The sequence below is a fragment of the Oncorhynchus mykiss genome, chromosome 14 (assembly GCF_013265735.2).
Source record: "Oncorhynchus mykiss isolate Arlee chromosome 14, USDA_OmykA_1.1, whole genome shotgun sequence".
Lineage (NCBI taxonomy): Eukaryota > Metazoa > Chordata > Actinopteri > Salmoniformes > Salmonidae > Oncorhynchus > Oncorhynchus mykiss.
Genome location: NC_048578.1, coordinates 24,749,647 through 24,771,327, shown reverse-complemented (window position 1 = coordinate 24,771,327; position 21,681 = coordinate 24,749,647). Strand labels below are relative to the sequence as shown.

Sequence of the window (21,681 nt, the reverse complement as noted above, 5' to 3'; positions counted from 1 at the left end):
GCCGTCCTCCCTCAGCAGCCTCCAAATGCCTCAAATGGTACCGGGGGAGCTTCAGACAAGTCTTGTGAGGCCTGTAGGCCTCCTATAGCAAAACAACTGAATTGTATGAGTTTGTGAGAGTCTCATCTTTAAACAGAGGGGTCAAACCAGTAGGTAGCCCAAACTACAGACAGAAGTTGTCAGATCGGCTGTACTGACTTCAGACAAGTCCCAAGATGCTTGTGGGGGTCATAGAGCAAAACGGAGAACACCATAGTGTTTGTGAGAATCTCATCATTTCATAATAGTTATTATAGGCCAAACCGTTCGGATGCTACAGACAATTTTGTGAGAAGACGAATTTGCGGGATGTCTCATGGTCTGACAAACACTGCTGTAGCTCTGTCACCTTTCACTGTAGATGCTGAAGTATTACATGGGCGGATGCGGTGGATTGAGATGCATTCAGTACAAAAAAAAACATATCTCTAGCTTAAATTGACACATTTTTATGGGAAAATTTTTATTGAGTTAATTAGATTTCCGCGAGGGCATGGACATCGTCCTTAGGATATTTTTGTTAAGTGGTTCTGTGAGGTCATGTATCAAAGGGGTCTGGGATCATTTACGTAGACTCGGTTGATTTTCTTAAAGATCTCAAGTGCCAGGGTAAACAGGTAGTAACCAGGGGACTGCTCAGGAAACCACTCTCGAGACCATTTCTTAAACTTTTCAGCTCGAGACTCAAATGAGTAATTGACCCTACTCCCGTGACCCAATTTGTCCTCCAAGTACCCAAGTTAAGAAATGTGATTATAAATACAGTATATTTTCATAACTTGTGACCCACCTCTGACATGCCCAGGGCCCACTTTGGGTCCAGGCCTAAAGTTTAAGAAACCCTGCATTTGACCAAGAGGAAATTCTCTCCTATTCTGAGGGTGACATTGGGTTTAACAGATGCAGGCCTGTTCATCCACCATGTACAGTAGACTACAGGCAATACGTTCCTCCTCCATGTACAGTAGACTACAGGTAATACGTTCCTCCTCCATGTATAGTAGACTACAGGCAATATGTTCCTCCTCCATGTACAGTAGACTACAGGTAATACGTTCCTCCTCCATGTATAGTAGACTACAGGCAATATGTTCCTCCTCCATGTACAGTAGACTACAGGTAATATGTTCCTCCTCCATGTACAGTAGACTACAGGTAATACGTTCCTCCTCCATGTATAGTAGACTACAGGTAATACGTTACTCCTCCATGTACAGTAGACTACAGGCAATACGTTCCTCCTCCATGTACAGTAGACTACAGGCAATACATTCCTCCTCCATGTACAGTAGACTACAGGCAATACATTCCTCCTCCATGTACAGTAGACTACAGGCAATACATTCCTCCTCCATGTACAGTAGACTACAGGCAATACATTCCTCCTCCATGTACAGTAGACTACAGGTAATACGTTCCTCCTCCACGTACAGTAGACTACAGGTAATACGTTCCTCCTCGATGTATAGTAGACTACAGACAATACGTTCCTCCTCCATGTACAGTAGGCTACAGGTAATACGTTCCTCCTCCATGTACAGTAGACTACAGGCAATACGTTCCTCCTCCATGTACAGTAGACTACAGGTAATACGTTCCTCCTACATGTATAGTAGACTACAGGTAATACGTTCCTCCTACATGTATAGTAGACTACAGGCAATACGTTCCTCCTCCATGTACAGTAGACTACAGGTAATATATTCCTCCTCCATGTACAGTAGACTACAGGTAATACGTTCCTCCTCCATGTACAGTAGACTACAGGTAATACGTTCCTCCTCCATGTACAGTAGGCTACAGGTAATACGTTCCTCCTCCATGTACAGTAGACTACAGGTAATACGTTCCTCCTCCATGTACAGTAGACTACAGGTAATACGTTCCTCCTCCATGTACAGTAGGCTACAGGTAATACGTTCCTCCTCCATGTATAGTAGACTACAGGTAATACGTTCCTCCTCCATGTACAGTAGACTACAGACAATACGTTCCTCCTCCATGTACAGTAGGCTACAGGCAATACGTTCCTCCTCCATGTACAATGGACTACAGGCAATACGTTCCTCCTCCATGTATAGTAGACTACAGGTAATACGTTCCTCCTCCATGTACAGTAGGCTACAGGTAATACGTTCCTCCTCCATGTACAGTAGGCTACAGGTAATACGTTCCTCCTCCATGTATAGTAGAATACAGGTAATACGTTCCTCCTCCATGTACAGTAGGCTACAGGTAATACGTTCCTCCTCCATGTATAGTAGACTACAGGTAATACGTTCCTCCTCCATGTACAGTAGACTACAGACAATACGTTCCTCCTCAATGTACAGTAGACTACAGGTAATTTGTTCCTCCTCCATGTACAGTAGGCTACAGGTAATACGTTCCTCCTCCATGTATAGTAGACTACAGGTAACACGTTCCTCCTCCATGTATTGTAGACTACAGACAATACGTTCCTCCTCCATGTATAGTAGACTACAGGTAATATGTTCCTCCTCCATATACAGTAGACTACAGGTAATACGTTCCTCCTCCATGTACAGTAGACTACAGACAATACGTTCCTCCTCCATGTACAGTAGACTACAGGTAATACGTTCCTCCTACATGTATAGTAGACTACAGGCAATACGTTCCTCCTCCATGTACAGTAGACTACAGGTAATACGTTCCTCCTCCATGTACAGTAGACTACAGGTAATACGTTCCTCCTCCATGTATAGTAGACTACAGGTAATACGTTCCTCCTCCATGTATTGTAGACTACAGACAATACGTTCCTCCTCCATGTATAGTGGACTACAGGTAAGATATTCCTCCTCCATGTACAGTAAACTACAGGTAATACGTTCCTCCTCCATGTACAGTAGACTACAGGTAATACGTTCCTCCTCCATGTACAGTAGACTATAGGCAATACGTTCCTCCTTCATGTACAGTAGACTACAGGCAATATATTCCTTAATCATGTACAGAAGGCTACAGGCAATATATTTCTTAATCATGTACAGTAGGCTACAGGCAATACGTTCCTCCTCCATTTACAGTAGGCTCCAGGCAATATATTCCTTAATCATGTACAGTAGACTACAGGCAATATATTCCTTAATCATGTACAGTAGGCAACTGGCAAAATATTTCTTAATCATGTACAGTAGGCTACAGGCAATATATTCCTTAATCATGTACAGTAGACTACAGGCAATATATTCCTTAATCATGTACAGTAGGCAACTGGCAAAATATTTCTTAATCATGTACAGTAGGCTACAGGCAATATATTCCTTAATCATATACAGTAGGCTACAGGTAATACGTTCCTCCTCCATGTACAGTAGGCTACAGGTAATACGTTCCTCCTCCATGTATAGTAGAATACAGGTAATACGTTCCTCCTCCATGTACAGTAGGCTACAGGTAATACGTTCCTCCTCCATGTATAGTAGAATACAGGTAATACGTTCCTCCTCCATGTGCAGTAGACTACAGGCAATACGTTCCTCCTCCATGTACAGTAGACTACAGGTAATACGTTCCTCCTCCATGTACAGTAGACTACAGGTAATACGTTCCTCCTCCATGTATAGTAGACTACAGGTAATACGTTCCTCCTCCATGTATTGTAGACTACAGACAATACGTTCCTCCTCCATGTATAGTGGACTACAGGTAAGATATTCCTCCTCCATGTACAGTAAACTACAGGTAATACGTTCCTCCTCCATGTACAGTAGACTACAGGTAATACGTTCCTCCTCCATGTACAGTAGACTATAGGCAATACGTTCCTCCTTCATGTACAGTAGACTACAGGCAATATATTCCTTAATCATGTACAGAAGGCTACAGGCAATATATTTCTTAATCATGTACAGTAGGCTACAGGCAATACGTTCCTCCTCCATTTACAGTAGGCTCCAGGCAATATATTCCTTAATCATGTACAGTAGGCTACAGGCAATATATTCCTTAATCATGTACAGTAGACTACAGGCAATATTCCTTAATCATGTACAGTAGGCAACTGGCAATATATTTCTTAATCATGTACAGTAGGCTACAGGCAATATATTCCTTAATCATATACAGTAGGCTACAGGCAATACGTTCCTCCATGTACAGTAGGCAACAGGCAATATATTCCTTAATCATGTACAGTAGGCAACAGGCAATATATTCCTTAATCATGTACAGTAGGCTACAGGCAATATATTTCTTAATCATGTACAGTAGGCAACAGGCAATGTATATTAGCCTCTATGTAGTTGGCTTGCTACGTGGCCAGCATTTGCTTGGGTATTCTAAACCTAATCATCTATCTAATCAGCTAGCTTGAAATTTTCCCATCAAATCATCTTTATTCTGTGAATTGCTCATAAAATGCAAATGCAGAAATAGCTACCAGATTATTTTGCATCTAGCTTGGTAGTCTATTGGTCATTGCCATATTGTCATGTTCCTCAGTAAACATTTGTAACCTACATACAGTAGTTGATAAAATCAAATACAATTTTATTTGTCTCACACATGGTTAGCAGATGTTAATGCGAGTGTAGCGAAATGCTTGTGCTTCTAGTTCCGCCCATGCAGTGATATCTAACAAGTAACAACAATTACCTTATACACACAAGTGTAAAGGAATGAATAAGAATATGTACATAAAAATATATGGATGAGCGATGGCCGAACAGCATAGGCAAGATGCAGTAGATGGTATAGAGTACAGTATATACATATGAGATGAGTAATGTAGGGTACGTAAACATTATATAAAGTGGCATTGCTTAACAGGTGATGCATTTATTACATCCATTTTTTATTATAAAGTGGCTAGAGATTTGAGTCAGTATGATGGCAGCAACCACTCATGGTTAGTGATGGCTGTTTAAGTCTGATGGCCTTGAGATAGAAGCTGTTTTTCAGTCTCTCGGTCCCAGTCTGCACCTGTACTGACCTCGCCTTCTGGATGATAGCGGGGTGATCATGCAGTGGCTCGGGTGGTTGTTGTCCTTGATGATCTTTTTGGCCTTCCTGTGACAACGGGTGGAGTAGGTGTCCTGGAGGGCAGGTAGTTTGCCCCCAGTGATGCTACCCTCTGGAGAGCCTTATGGTTGTGTGCGGAGCAGTTACCGTACCAGGCGGTGATACAGTCCAACAGGAAGGATGCTCTCGATTGTGCATCTGTAAAGGTTTGTGAGTGTTTGTGGTGACAAGCCAAATTTCTTCAGCCTCCTGAGGTAGAAGAGGCGCTGTTCGCCACGCTGTCTGTGTGGGTGGACCATTTCAGTTTGACCGTGATGTGTACGCCGAGGAACTTAAAACTTTCCACCTTCTCCACTACTGTCCCGTCGATGTGGATAGGGGACTGCTCCCTCTGCTCTTTCCTGAAGTCCAAGATCAACTCCTTTGTTTTGTTGACGTTGGGTGTGAGGTTATTTTCCTGACACCACACTCCGAGGGCCCTCACCTCCTCCCTGTAGTCCTTCTCGTCATTGTTGGTAATCAAGCCTCCCACTGTAGTGTCGTCTGCAAACTTGATGATTGAGTTGGAGGCGTGCATTGCCACGCAGTCATGGGTGAACAGAGAGTACAGGAGAGGGCTGAGAATGCACCCTTGTGGGGCCCAGTGTTGAGGATCAGCGGGGAGGAGATGTTGTTTCCTACCCTCACCACCTGGGGGCAGCCCGTCAGGAAGTCCAGGACCCAGTTGCACAGGGTGAGGTCGAGACCCAGGGTCTCAAGCTTAATGACGAGTTTGGAGGGTACTATGGTGTTAAATGCTGAGCTGTAGTCGATGAACAGCATTCTCACATAGGTATTCCTCTTGTCCAGATGGGTTAGGGCAGTGTGCAGTGTGATTGCGATTGCGTCGTCTGTGGACCTATTAGAGCGGTAAGCAAATGGGAGTGGGTTTAGGGTGTCAGGTAGGGTGGAGGTGATATGGTCCTTGACTAGTTTCTCAAAGCACTTCATGATGACGGAAGAGAGTGCTACGGGGCGATAGTAATTTAGCTCAGTGTCCTTAGCTTTCTTGGGAACAGGGACAATGGTGGCACTCTTGAAGCATATGGGAACAGCAAACTTGGATAGGGATTGATTGAATATGTCCGTAAACACACCAGCCAGCTGCTCTGCGCATGCTCTGGGGACGCGGCTAGGGATGCCGTCTGGGACGGCAGCCTTGCGAGGGTTAACATGTTTAAATATGCACTACCAAAATATGCACTATATATAAAAATGTAGGTGAACAACCCTTCAAATTAGTGGATTCAGCTATTTCAGCCACACCCGTTGCTGACAAGTGTGTAAATAACGCACACAGCCATGCTGTCTCCATAGACAAACATTGTCAGTAAATTGGCTTTACTGAAGAGCTCAGTGACTTTCAACATGGCACTGTCATAGGATGCCACCTTTCTAACAAGTCAGTTAGTTAAGTTTCTGTCCTGCTAGAGCTGCCCCGGTAAACTGTAAGTGCTGTCATTTTAAAGTGGAAACGTCAAAGAACAACGGCTTAGCCTGCGAAATGGTAGGCTACACAAGGTCACAGGGGCGCCCAGTGCTGAAGTGCATAGCGTAAAAATCGTCTGTCCTCGGTTGCAACACTGACTACCAAGTTCCAAACTGCATCTGGAAGCAATGTCAGTACTGTTAGTCGGGAGTTTCATGAAATGGGTTTCTATGGCCGAGCAGTCACACACAAGCCTAAGATCACCATGCGCAAAGCCAAGCGTCGGCTGGAGTGGTGTAAATCTCACCACAATTGGACTCTAGCACAGTGGAAACATGTTCTATGAAGTGATGAATCACGCTTCGCCATCTTGCAGTCCGACTGACAAATCTGGGTTTGGGGGATAGCAGGAGAATGCTACCTGCCCCAATGCGTAGTGCCAACTGTAAAGTTTGGTGGAAGAGGAATAATGGTCTGGGGCTGTTTTTCATGGTTTGGGCTGAGCCCCTTAGTTCTAGTGATAGGAAGTCTTAACATTACTGCATACAATGAAATTCTAGATTCTAGATTCTAGGAAGCTCATCTGTATTCTCGTTGTCCTCACTGCAGTTCGTTGACCTTACTGCAGTTCGGTGTCGTAACCAACTTCAGTGGAGAAATGCTCACATTGACGTAAATGTCGTGAACAGAGTGCCACATGGTGGTGGTGGGTATATAGTATTGGCAGGCACAAGCTACGGACAACGAACACAATTGCATTTAGCGATTTGAATACACAGAGATATCTTCTCCGGGCTAGGGGGCAGTTTTCGGAAGTTTGGATGAATGAGGTACCCAAAATAATCTTCCTGTTACTCAGGCCCAGAATCTAGGATATGCATATAATTGGTAGTATTGGGTAGAAAACACTCTAAAGTTTCCAAAACGGTTAAAATGTCTGTGAGTATAACAGAACTGATATAGTCGGTGAAAACCTGAGGAGAATCCATCCTGGAATTTTTGGGGGTGAGGTGACATCATTTAAAATGCCTGTCTATGGGGAAATCAATGGAATACCTCCCAGATTGCAGTTCCTAAGGCTCCCAGTAGATGTCAACAGTCTTTAGAAAGAGTTTCAGGCTTGTTTTTTTTAAATTAGCTAGAATTTGTAGTTTGTCGAAGTGGCACCCATTTTGGCTGTTGTGTTTTGACGCGCGTGGATGAGAGTCTAAACAGTCTAAAGTTTCAAAAACTGTCAAAATATTGTCTGTGAGTATAACAGAACTGATATTGCAGGCGAAAACCTGAGGAAAATCCAATCAGGAAGTGCCACTTATTTTGAAACCTCTCTGTTCCTATGCCTATCCTCCATTTAAAGGGATATCAACCATATTCCTTTTTCTATTGCTTCCCTAAGGTGTCAACAGTCTTTAGACATAGTTTCAGGCTTTTATTTTGAAGAAATTAGCGAGAAAGATCACATTGCCTAAGTGGATAGGTGGGGGCTTTCAGAGTGAATTTTGCACAACAGAGTAAAGCAACCATTTTTTCTCCATGTCCTATTGAAAAACCTACACTCCCGGTTGATATATTATCGAATATATATTTTAAAAACGAGGATTGATTATAAAAAACGTTTTACATGTTTCTGTGGACATTATGGATATTATTTTGAAATTTTGTCTGCGTTGTCGTGACTGCTCTTTCATGTGGATTTCTGAACATAACGCGACAAACAAACAGAGGTATTTTGGATATAAAAATAATATTTATGGAACAAAAGGAACATTTGTTGTGTAACTGGGAGTCTCGTGAGTGAAAACATCAAGAAGATCATCAAAGGTAAACAATTAATCTGATTGCTTTTCTGATTTTCGGGACCTAGCTACTTAATTCTTAGTGTACATAATGTTTTGTCATGCTATCGATAAACTTACACAAACGCTTGGATTGCTTTTGCTGTAAAGTATCATTTAAAAATCTGAGACGACAGGTGGATTAAAAACCTCTTACAGCTCCCCCCCCTACTTCCGCCTATTTCCGCCTGAAGACATACCCAAATCTAACAGCCTGTAGCTCAGGCACAGAACCAAGGATATGCATATTCTTGGTACCATTTGAAAGACAACATTCTGAAGTTTGTGTACATGTGAATTGAATGTAGGAGAATATAACACAATTGATCTGGTATCGATAAAACAATGGGAAAAAAACATACGTTTTTTATTTGTATTTTTGTATCATCATCTTTAAAATGAACAAGATAAAACAAACATTCAGATAGAATGATGGGGACATTTTCAGTGAAAACTGTAAGAGGGCAACAGTACTTGTGCAAAGTTTCAGAATGATAACTTCCAAAATGAGTGTGCTACATGACATTTATCATGAAGTCACCCAGGTGTCCCACACAAGTAGCCAAATGTACCCAAGTGGCCAAATTGGTGAAGGTATACATTTTGAAACAAATAACTATATACAAAATAACAAAATAGTATTCTAACACCCCCCCCCCCCAAAAAAAAAAAAAAAAAAAAATACAAAAATACATGGAAAAACCATAATGGAAAAAAATATATTATTGATTAAAAAATATATGAAAAAAAAATATATATATACATTTACAAAATAACATGGGCAACTATTTACACACTTTCAATATTTGGAAGACCCTCAGTCTTCCAAATATCAGTAAAATCTATTTATATAGCTATTTATATAGCCTCAGCCTAAAACCCCAAGCAGCAAGCAATGCAGGTGTAGAAGCACGGTGGCTAGGAAAAACTCACTAGAAAGGCAAGGAAGAAACCTAGAGAAGAACCAGGCTATGAGGGGTGGCCAGTCCTCTTCTGGCTGTGCCAGGTGGAGATAACAGTGGTTGTAGAGGAGAGATTAGTTTCACATATGAGCCCTGTATCAACACATCTCTCGATGTGCAAAACTGATAGAGACATACCCAAAGCAACTTACAGCTGTAATCGCAGCAAAAGGTGGCGTTACAAAGTATTAACTTAAGGGGGCTGAATAATTTTGCAATTTTTCAGTTTTTGATTTGTTAAAAAAGTTTGAAATATCCAATAGATGTCGTTCCACTTCATGATTGTGTCCCACTTGTTGTTGATTCTTCACAAAAAAATACAGTTTTATAACTTTATGTTTGAGGCCTGAAATGTGGCAAAAGGTCACAAAGTTCAAGGGGGCCGAATACTTTCGCAAGGCACTGTATATAGAGAGTTGAAGGTTGAGTATATTAGGTTGAATATATTATTATATTATTATTAGCTGCTAGATCTACTGTCTCTATTATATTATGACAGACCAGCTAGATCTACTGTCTTTATTATATTACAAAAGACCAGCTGTATCTACTGTCTACATTTCACTTTGGCCATTGATGTGGTCCTGCCCTCTCCTCAACAGCCTCAAATAGGCTATTTTATGTGGGTTAGGGTGGGGTTGCAGACACACGCATCTCACATTGCATGACATTACATGTTTATATATTGCTTCTAAAATTAGAATAAAATCACAAATAATATTTTATATTATTAATTTCAAACAAGGGCATTAGCATGATAAGAACTTACCAGTCCAAAACGATGTCCTCTCCCGTTCAAAAAATATTCCTCCACAATCGCTAAATCAAGCATCCTACAACAATCTCTGTCTCACCTTCCCAATCATTTTATTCTAAAATTGTGTCTACATCTGTATATCTAGACAAAGATTTAGCTTTCCCTGACTTAGTCGCCATAATGATTGATATATAAACAGCTGAATCTGCGCGTTTACCAAACAATGCAGTGCGTAATATGTGCTTCTCCTTCCGGTATGAAACTTCAATCGCGAATGACTCACATTATGCTGGAGCTTACTACATGGGTTGGTCTTGCAACACATAAACATGGCGTATTGCCGTTTAGCTCAGCTCATTGGCTATCTACCCAGCTAGATTTCAAGACGATCAGTGGTCATTGGGTTAAAAGACAGTCAATCAACGAAACAGCGGGCAAATCATTGGTGCACAATGATGTCATGACTTGTTGTCTTCAAATCGGTTTCTTTCAGTCAATACGTCCCGCGAAATGGCCCATCAGGTTTGATTGTGTTACAAACATAAAAATGTGTGGTTTCACTGCAATCAACTGGATTGTGTTACAAAGAAACCAGTTGATTGCAGTGAAACCAATCATGACTGGAAAAGACAAGTTCTGTGTGGGTTATTTGCCTGGAATGTGTCGTCGAAAATGAGTTGTCTCACAGTTAAACAGTATGTCTAAACAATGGGCTGAGATACAAGAGATACAATACAAGAGGAGGACTTGGAATCACTAAGGAAGTCTAAAATAACAATACACAGATTAAAGGTCAAACTTTTCAGGAGTGATTTAAAGACCTCAATGGTATTTGGCCCTCTACCTGACAGGACAAGCCGTCCCATAACCGTGTTGCTCTGATCAGCTAGATGATAGGCAAAAGTATGCAATGTGTCCCTGTCTGTCCATGTGTCACTCTCTGTCACCTCAAATCTTTCTCCCGACCTGTGTGCACCTATATTGTAAACTTTCATTCATAGGCTAGGTTGTGGCAACCTCATGATGGGTATAGGGAAAATTTTGCCACTGTCTTACTTGATAGAAAATATCACTGTATCAGTAAGGCTAAAATGTCATGACTGTTTAAACACATTGTACAGTATTTTAAGAACAGTTTATTACCAAACTACATCCATTCCTCTGCACATAAACAATGTTCAGTCTCAATCTGAGTACCTGACATTAGAGTACACACTCTCCTGTTGTGTCTCTCTCTTCTTTGTTCCTCTTTTAGTTTTCCTCTCAGAGAAATGCAATGCAGCATAATTCAGAGTCTCTGGGTCTTGTTCCTGTGAATAATCATCATGTTGTTGGTTTTTGATACAAATGTAGTCATAATAATAGCCAGATAATTAGATTATCTAGTATCATATTGGATATCACCTACCAACAGGCCAGTACTATAACAATTGTATTTATTTACCTGATCACATTCGGTGGTTGAGTTGTCATGTTCAATATGCTGAGCAACACTCACTGCTAACATGAATAAAAACAAGCATGAACATGACAAAAGTCAAGATAGGTAATAGACAGAGATATTTTACTTGGTAACAAGTATTGTGTAAAATGTATTAGGTGTTCATCTACAGTTTGTAATACCAGAGAGCTCACCTTTATAATGTTCACAAATTGTCATTTTATTTCTGCTGAAGACGAGTATAATGATCACAATCACACAGAAAACTGATGTCACTCCCAGTCCAATGATTACATAATCCAGTGATCTTTCTAAAAGGAATAAAAAACTTAATAATGAGAGTCGATATACATGTATACCACCGTCATATTAATATCAAATAGGAAGAGAGATATAACTACCCTTGAATTATAATAAAATAGTAAGAGAAAAATACCGCCCTTATATAAAAATAAAACAGTAAGAGATATATATAAATATATATTTACCACCCTTATATTAAAATATAATAATAAAAGAGATATATGCCACCGTTAAATTAAAATAAAATAGTATGAGAGATCTATTTCACCCATATATTCAAATAATATAGATAGAGGCATATATACCAACCATATAGTAAGATAAAATAATAATAGAAATACATACCACCATTACATTAAAATAAAATAGTAAGAAATATATAACACCATTTATATGACTCAAAAAATAATAAGATATATATAGATACCACCCTTATATTAAAATAAAAATGTTTCTGAAGATGGCAGAGGAGGATCAGTGTCTGTTCCTAACAACTGTTGATTTCTGGTGACTTTCCCTGCACTTTCAGAAACAGTGGCACATTTTTGGTAATGGACGACCAGTACCTACAGAAAGGAGCGGCTTCCATGGAGGAACTAAATGCAGGAGTAGTGTGTGTGATGTTCTGATGAGGGGCTCTGTCTTTTGTCTCTATCCTGCCTTTCCAGCCCAAACTTCCTCCACACCCTTTTCCTAGTATGACTAAGGACATTCAATCTCCAACTGCATCATCCTAATCTGCCTAAGGACATTCAATCTCCAACATCCTAATCTGCCTAAGGACATTCAATCTCCAACTGCATCATCCTAATCTGCCTAAGGACATTCAATCTCCAACATCCTAATCTGCCTAAGGACATTCAATCTCCATCTCCATCATTCAAATGTGACAACGGAAATTCAATCTCCATCTCCGTCATCCTAATCTACCTAAGGACATTCTATCTCCATCGTCTGAATTTATATTTGTTGTGTTTGTCATTTTATTTAGCTTTTTAACGCTTTGAGATGAATTTTGTAATGAAAAGCACTATACACATTCCATAAAATTGGTATTATTATCATATGAAAGATGTGGATTGATTGTAGCCACATTTTGAAGGAGAGATTTGTCAAAATATGAATTTTGTATTTCTTTAAATAAGTTATTAGCAGGTTGTATTTTGTTTACAGCATCTAAGAATTTTCAGCTGAACATTCATTTCTGGTCAATGATGAGAATATTGTTATAGCAAAAGGCACATTGACCTCAACCACTGTGCTGTACACTGACTGTATAAAACATTATGAGAAGATGTTCTTTCCTTGACAGACTGACCAGGTGAATCCAGGTGAAAGGTATGATCCCTTATTGATGTCACTTGTTAAATCCACTTCAATCGGTGTATATGAAGGGGAGGAGACAGGTTACAGAAGGATTTTTAAGCCTTGAGACAATTGAGACATGATTGTGTATGTGTGACATTCAGAGGGTTAATGAACAAGACAAAATATTTAAGTGTCTTTGAACGGGTTATGGTAGTAGGTGCCAGGCGGACTGGTTTTAGTGTGTCAAGAACTGCAATGCTGCTGGGTTTTTCACGCTCAACAGTTTCACGTGTGGATCAAAAATGGTCCACCACCCAAAGGACATCCAGCCAAAATGACACAACTGTGGGAAGCATTGGAGTCAACATGTGCCAGCATCCCTGTGGAACACTTTCGACAACGTGTAGAGTCCATGCCCCAACAAATTGAGGGCAAAAGGGGGTGCAACTCAATATTAGGAAGATGTTCTTAATGTTTTGAACACTCAATGTACATGCACCACTTTTAATATGACTAAACTTTCTTCTGTATTTTCAACATTATAACACATAATATTCATTACTTACCAATATTTAGGTTTGTTCCGTTGCCAAACAGGATCTCCCCACATGTGGCCACAGCACAGTAGTAAGTCCCAGCATCAGAGAGACTGAGGTTGTTCTTGGAGAGGCTGTAGACACAGCTCTGTGTAGGAGAGGGAGTCTCAGGGTTCTTCTTACACGCATCACTCAAGTTCCCAGGGGTGTAAATGACTCCAGGCTGGGATTCTCCTGATCCGGCTCTGAACCAGTACACACTGTGTTCTCCTGTACAGGTCTGAGAGAGTACTGTACACTGTAGAGTCACAGAGTCTCCTGGATGGACTGGATCAGAAACTGGTTGCTGCACCAATGTAGGGTGATTGTGTCCTATATTGTGTCATTGTATTGAGAACATAATTATTCATTAGCTTGTAAAGTGGAGAGGTCATAGAGTTTTAAATAGAAAACATTCCTTTAGGCACATGGCAGTTTTGGAAACAGCGTTTTGCTTGCTATAAAAGAGAGGTGCAGTTTCTATTTGTCAGTAATTATTCAAATGTATTCACCCCACAGTCAGCCAAGATGCTTAGCTAGGCATCTTAAGAGTTCTTTACAGTAAAAGTTAGTTAGCTACCGTTTCTACACTCTTTTGCTAGCTATACCGTAACGATGTCATTTCAAAAACCTGTCAAAAATGACAAGTGTCTTTACATTTGACCATTATGACACGCATCCATGAATATCCACTTTCTAAGCATACTGCAGCAAGATTGTTAATACTTTCTGAACATCTACTGTACATGGCTGTGTACATCTACTGTATGTATAACAATACACAAAAACACTTGGTGAACATTGAAATGCACAATTTAAATTAAATTACCCTTCACAGCCAAAAATGTTGCATGTCCATAGTCCATCCCATACATTGTCCCAATTCCACAAAAGTATGTTGCCTCATCTAATGTGCTGATATTTCTGATAATGAGATTATACACATATTCAGATGTCTCCACTTTGAAACGTGGGTTCTTAAACTCTCCATTAAGTACAGGTTCTGATGCATAGGATACAGATGCGACAAGATGGGGCAGTTGGCCAACAGTTTGTCTGTACCAGTACAGCAATTGTTGAGATTCTGCTTTAGGACATGGCAAAGATATATTGTCTCCAAATAGACGAGTAGTCACTGGTATTGGTTGAGGAGCATCTTCAGTCTGAATCAGGTCTGCCAAAATGTGAATGTAATCAGATGTCAATTTGAAATGAAAATGGACATTGTTCAACCTTTGAGTAACAGGGTTTTTTTCTTAATTAAGTCATCAAACTACTGCAATTTAAAATGTCTGAAGATATATCGGTCACATTGCTGTCCAAACTGAATATATTTCATTATCTTTAGATATGACTTTCCAATACGATATTGTTGTTCTTTTAGATTTTAAATTCTACTGTTCAGTAAAGTACTATGTGAGATTAGGGCATGCACTTACACACTTGAGAGAGAAGTCCCCAAAGAAGGCAGATTCTGATCATCTTGATGTATGGTAGCTTTAACAACTGTTTTTCTTTGTTACTATGAATGACTGACTGACAAAATGAAAATAATTGTGGGATGTTTAAAATCTAAGAATGACTTGATTGGTTAGGGGAAAGACATGCATCACTTCCTGTTGAACGTTTCCATCCGTTTTCAGCCATGTACTGTAGGCAATCTAAAGATTTATGGTGTGCACTAATTTGTTGGCCTACATTACAACGAGATATTGCTCAGTGATGCAATATATCCAAGACTCAGATTAATCCAAGATCACAATTCAAAACATTCTCAGTAGAGTTTTTACATTGAATATGTAACGAAAACGCTGTGAGTCGAGAAGCAGGTGAAACGTTTAATAAAACAACAAACATGGAACGAAACAACATAACAGTAGCATCTACGCATGAACACAGGAACAATACAGACTGGGGAAGGAACCTAAGGGAGTGCAAGGTATAGGAGAGGTACTTGTGTGCCTCATGATAGACGTACAGGTGCGCTTAATGATTGATGCCAGGTGTGCGTAATAATGGATCCCAGGACCGGTGTTATGTACACCTGTGAAGGCGAACACAGGAGTAGACGTGACAGAAAGAGCTTAGTCCATGACTAGGCTTAATCTACATTCGGAAACTATTCAGACCCCTGGACTTTTATTCCATTCTAAAATGGATTAAATTGTTTTTTCCCCCTCATCAATCTACACACAATACCCCATAATGACAAAGCAAAAACAGGTTTTCCAACATTTTTGCAGATGTATAAAAAATGTAAAAGTATTCAGACCTTGTACTCAGTACTTTGTAGAAGCACCTTTTGCAGCGATTACAGCCTTTAGTCTTCTTGGTACGACGCTACAACCTTGTCACACCTGTATTTGGGGAGTTTCTCCCACTCTTCTCTACATATCTTCCCAAGCGTTGTCAGGTTGGATGACGAGTGTTGCTGCATAGCTATTTTCAGGTCTCTCCAGAGATGTTCCATCAGGTTCAAGTCTTGGTCCTGGCTGGGCCATTCAAGGACATTCAGAGACTTGTCACGAAGCCACTCCTGCGTTGTCTTGGCTGTGTGCTTAGGGTCGTTGTCCTGTTGGAAGGTAAACCTTAACCCCAGTCTGAGATTCTGAGGGCTCTGGAGCAGGTTTTCATCAAGGATCTCTCTTTACTTTGCTCCTTTCATCTTTACCTCAAACCTGACCAGTCTATCAGTCCCTGCTGCTGAAAAACATCACCACAGCACGATGGTGCTACCACCGTGCTTCATTGTAGGGATGGTGCCAGGTTTCCTCCAGACGTGACAATTGGCATTCAGGCCAAAGAATTCAGTCTTGGTTTCATCAGACCAGAGAATCTTGTTTCTCATGATCTGAGAGTCTTTAGGTGCCTTTTGGCAAACTCCAAGAGGGCTGTCTTGTGCCTTTTACTGAGGAGTGGCTGCATAGCGGAGAAGGTATGGTGGGATTCTAAATGGTCGGTAATCTGTATGTTAACTTGGCTTTCAAAGATCTTTGAAAGGCAGGGTAGAATAGATATAGGTCTGTAGCCGTTTGGGTATAGAGTGTCTCCCCCTTTAAAGAAGGGGATGACCGCGGCAGCTTTACAGTCTGTGGGAACCACAGATGATACGAAAGAGAGGTTGAACATTTTAGTAATAGGGGCTGCAACAATTTCGGCAGATATTTTTAAGAAAGAGTGGGTCCAGATTGTCTAGCCCGGCTGATTTGTAGGGGTCAATATTATGCAGCTCTTTCAGAGCATCAGCTGTCTGGATTTGGGTGAAGGAGAAGTGGGAGAGGCTTAGGCGAGTTGCTGTGGCGGGTGAAGGGCTTTTGATCAGGGTAGGGGTAGCCAGGTGGAAAGCATGGCCAGCCGTAGAAAAATTATTATTGAAATTCTCAATTGTAGTGGATTTATTGGTGGTGACTGTGTTGCCCAGCCTCAGTGCAGTGGGCAGCTGGGAGGAGGTGCTCTTATTCTCCATGGACTTTACAGTGTCCCAGAACTTTTTTGAGTTTGTGATACTGGATGCAAATTTCTGCTTGAAAAAGTTAGCTTTTGCTTTCCTAACTGCCTGTGAATATTTGTTCCTAACTTCCCTGAAAAGTTGCATATCACAGGGGCTGTTCAATGCTAATGCAGAACGCCATAGGATGTTTTTGTGCTGGATAAGGGCAGTCAGGTCTGGAGAGAATCAAGAGCTATATCTGTTCCTGGTTCTACAGTTTTTGAATGGGGCATGATTATTTAAGATGGTGAGGAAGGCACTTTTATCGGGTAACAATTGAACATAGTTAGTGGATTAAATAAATACAGTCATGAGAATAATGAAAGTAAAGTCACAACACCATATTTTGAGTCTAAAAAGTGTGTGTTTACAATAACATTATTTACAAACAATGGAGTAAAACAAGCTCATGTGACTTCTATAAGCCACAAAATGTTATTTCATAATCCATTTCTATATATCATTAACTTTAATTGAATGCCAGACTGTCCCCTTTAACACATTGTGTTTCTGTAAGCACTCTCCTACATGAGACATCATTATTTGAATATAACAACTCACAATATCATATTCAGAAACGACCAATATCCATTTTTTTTACTTTGCCAAACAGGATCTCTGTGGAAAAAGTTCAACATGTCCTATTCCATTTCCAACTAATAAGCAGTTAGCGCAATCAAAAGACCAGTGATGTGTATCTGGGCCAACAGTTCTATAATGTTTCCCAGTCTGTCGGTTGAATGCTTTAGGCCTACTAATTGATACCATACTCTATTCGACCGATACATATCTCTATTTGACCATAATGCCCTTTACATGGTTTACTAGGTCAACCTCTATGAGGAGTAGCCCACTCATCCTAGTTGCCTCTCCTCAGTAAGATCTTAGCATAATGTAAATTGACTTCATAAAGTTAAATTATTACCTTAAAGAGATATTACACAAAAATATGAATGTACATGATGGTACAAAAATGCTTCTTATGACATGAAAAACTTGAATAATCATGAATGAAATGGTTATGTCCATAATTTAACTATGACAGACAGTAAGAATTTGACCTCTTGTGAAATGAATAACAAACCAAAGACACTATACTAGAAATATTCAGTGATATTAAATGACAATGATAATCCTACAACATTCATTTATTGCTATAATTAGATACGTGATAATGTATGGAACAAAAACTATTCTGCACATATCAACCCAATATGATATTGTTCCATGACAACATTTTACACAATGTTACGAACATATGTGCAAAGGTTTCATCAAAGCAAAGGGTGGCTATTTGAAGAATCTCAAATCTCAAATATATTTTGATTAGTTTAACACTTTTTTTGTTTACTACATCATTCCATATGCGTTATTTCACAGTTTTGATGTCTTCACTATTATTCTACAATGTAAAAGAAAAATACAAATAAAGAAAAACCCTTGAATGAGTAAGTGTTCTAAAACTTTTTATCAAAAGTGTACATAGACATTTAAAGATGAAAACCCAGCTAGCTCAGAATAAGTTGACCACTCCAGAAGATATTTTGAGCAGAAACATGGTTGTAATTCCATTGTCTATGGTATTGTATTTGGATATTGTATTGTACTATTGTGAAAGTTAATCCGAAAGCATTGTCCTGCGATTGATTTACCAAAACACTTAAATTGTGTCTAAATAGAGACACTTGACTGACATAATTTTGTCAGTGCTGTATCTGAAACAAAGATCAGTCCCAGTCTGAGTACCTGACATCAGAGTACACACTCTCCTGTGGTGTCTCTCTCTTCTTTCTTCCTCTTTTAGTTTTCTTCTCAGAGAAATGCAATGCAGCATAATTCAAAATATCTGTGTTTGGCACCTAAGGAATAGAGTACAGTAAATAATAACTCCACTGTGCACAATAACAGAGAAATAAAATAATAACATTATCGATAATACGGTAAGGGGAATGTTCATGCGGAAGCTAGGATTCAAATCTTAGCAGAGGGCGCAGGACTGCCAACAATGCAGCTTTTAAAATCATTTTCTCTGACATTTATGGATATCGCATTCATGGTAAACAGTCCAGATGTCAGCTCAGAAAGTATTATTTTTTCATTTCAAGCTATAACACGGATCTAACTTGGATCACGTTGAATCCTGGTCTTAGTGTCATATTTTTTCATACTAGTTAATTACAGGCTACGGGCATTAAAGACAAATGAAACAAAAACATTTCTAAATCATTTACTTTGTAATAACCAAAACCTAAACTGATGTTCAAAGCATGTTGACATTGTTAAATATAATATTTACACTACAGATTCACGCTACAGATTTCTGAACAATAAATAAGCTAGCGGATATGAGGGTAATTTAACATCTTAAAGCCCCACATCTAAAATGTAACTAAACATTTTAATAAAACTATCAACAACATTTTTGATCAACTGAGAGCTTGCCAAATTATAGGTGCAGGTTATAATGAACTATATTTAAAAACAGGTTTTCTCTATGACAAACAACTCTGACGCAACATCTCATGGGTTACTGCTGTACTTAGTGATTTATTCACAAATATACACATATACACTAATATACACACTCCTGTGTAACAGGCAATGTACCTCTTGTTTCACACATTGGATAATATAGATGTTACATACCTGACTACTTGACTGCTCTGATGAGAGGTTATCATCATGGTGAATATGCTGAGAGACACTTGCTGTATCAACAGATAGAAATCCAAGCATGAAAATGGAGACGGAATATACAGTATACCATTCAACGGTGTCAGCCCATGAGGTGAGATTTTACTTTAAAATTCTCATTGCAAACACATTTGACACAAAACAATAGATATGTTCTGCATGTCTAAAATGACTTACCTTTACAATGATCACATGTTTGTCTCTTGTTTTTGGTACAAGCGAGAATAAAAATGACAATCACACACACAGCCACTGCTGCTCCCAAGCTGAGGACAATGGGATCCACTGTGTTTCCTGGTATTAAAATACATTCAACATGCTTGCTATGTTTTATGTTAAGGATGCATAGTTGACAACACAATTTTTTTCTCACTTTGACCCATTTTAACTACTAAATAATCGTATCATTAAAATATGCTTAAATGTTTAGATAAAGAAGTGTAAGGTGCTTTATCAATTTAACAAGAAGTTGTACCTTTAATGATGTTAAGTTTTGTTCTGTCGCCAAACAGGATCTCCCCGCATGTGGCCACAGCACAGTAGTAAGTTCCAGCATCAGAGAGACTGAGGTTGTTCTTGGAGAGGCTGTAGACACAGCTCTGTGTAGTAGAGGGAGTCTCAGGGCTCTTCTCGCAATCATCACTCCTGTTCCCAGGGGTGTAAATTACTCCTGAATGGGATTCTCCTGATCCAGCTCTGAACCAGTACACATTGTGTTCTCCTGTACAGGTCTCAGAGAGTACAGTACACTGCAGAGTCACAGAGTCTCCTGGATGGACTGGGTCAGACTCTGGCTGCTGTTCCACTGTCTGGTTGTCAGACCTCTGACCGTTTCCTAAATTAATCAGAACATAGAGTAATTATCAGACATTCAAATAATTTCAGATTAACATATTTTTCTGCAATCTTTCTGTTAGCTGAGAAATCACAAAAGTGCCCAGCAATTTTTTTGTCTTATTACTTTTTAAAAAGTTATTGTCCGATTGACATAACTTCAAAATAGAAAGTACAATTATTTTACCTTTTAAAGACAGAAATGTGCCATCTCTAAAGTTCACAGTCATCACTCTTCCAATTGCACAATAGTACATGGCTTCATCTTCTGGGATCGACTTCATGATAGTAAGGCGAAACATCCTTTGAGCCAAAGTTACGCTGAAGTGTGAATTTTTAAATCCAGAGTGAAACACAGGCTCTGTTAAATATTTATGCATCGATGAGACAAGTTGTGGAATTCCTCCCACAGTTTGCTTGTACCAGTGCATTTGTTCATCGTTGAATTCCTCTTCTGGGAAAACACATAGCAGGGTTACAGGATCACCAAGTTGAACAGTGGTCACTGGACTTAGCAGGTTAACATGGTCTACATCTAAATCAAATGGAAACAGAAACACAAGCATACTGTATTTATCACACAGACAAGGACAAATGTTAAGAGAAAACAATAGTCTGTAAAAACATTTCAAATAATTGAAAATCAAGTTGTGAAAATCATTCCAGATGTTTTACTTTTCTTCTGCTTACTTTGTTTATTATTTATTTTTAGATGGTATGTGGGTTGGTTGAACGTTCTAAATGTCAATTTATCCTACCCTTCAAGAACCTTGGACTATATTGAATTGCACAGCACAGGAAAAACAATATTTTTAATGTATTATGATGAAGTGATGAAATTGTACTTACACACTGCACTGAGAATAATCACAGCAACCCCTAATCTGACCATCATGGTATGTAGCCTCTAGACTGGTAGTGTTGATTTGGTCTGTGCTTAAATGAGAACCCAAGACCAAGTATTCAAACTTGAAAACATACCTCAT

General features: G+C 39.5%; 3 protein-coding genes across 3 annotated transcripts in view; all 3 read right to left on the bottom strand.

The window, feature by feature from the left end:
- Window positions 1–11,166: 11,166 nt before the first annotated feature.
- sirpb2 (signal regulatory protein beta 2) overlaps window positions 11,167–21,681 on the bottom strand; it is a 29,010-nt gene continuing 18,495 nt past the window's right edge. Inside the window, 1 exon segment of the mRNA NM_001124301.1 lies at window positions 11,167–11,360. Coding sequence (NP_001117773.1) covers window positions 11,235–11,360 — 126 coding nt within the window. The 3' untranslated portion in view covers window positions 11,167–11,234.
- Window positions 13,576–19,848, bottom strand: LOC118938751. The gene is made up of 3 exons (XM_036943628.1): window positions 19,814–19,848; window positions 14,507–14,910; window positions 13,576–14,010 (listed from the first exon to the last, which is right to left on the bottom strand). The coding sequence occupies exons 1-3, from the start codon at window positions 19,846–19,848 to the stop codon at window positions 13,661–13,663; spliced, it is 789 nt and encodes a 262-aa protein (XP_036799523.1). The 3' UTR covers window positions 13,576–13,660.
- Window positions 20,025–21,626, bottom strand: LOC118938750. The gene is made up of 4 exons (XM_036943627.1): window positions 21,545–21,626; window positions 20,883–21,230; window positions 20,337–20,696; window positions 20,025–20,155 (listed from the first exon to the last, which is right to left on the bottom strand). Exons 1-4 carry the CDS (start codon window positions 21,588–21,590, stop codon window positions 20,025–20,027), a joined length of 885 nt encoding a protein of 294 aa, XP_036799522.1. The 5' UTR covers window positions 21,591–21,626.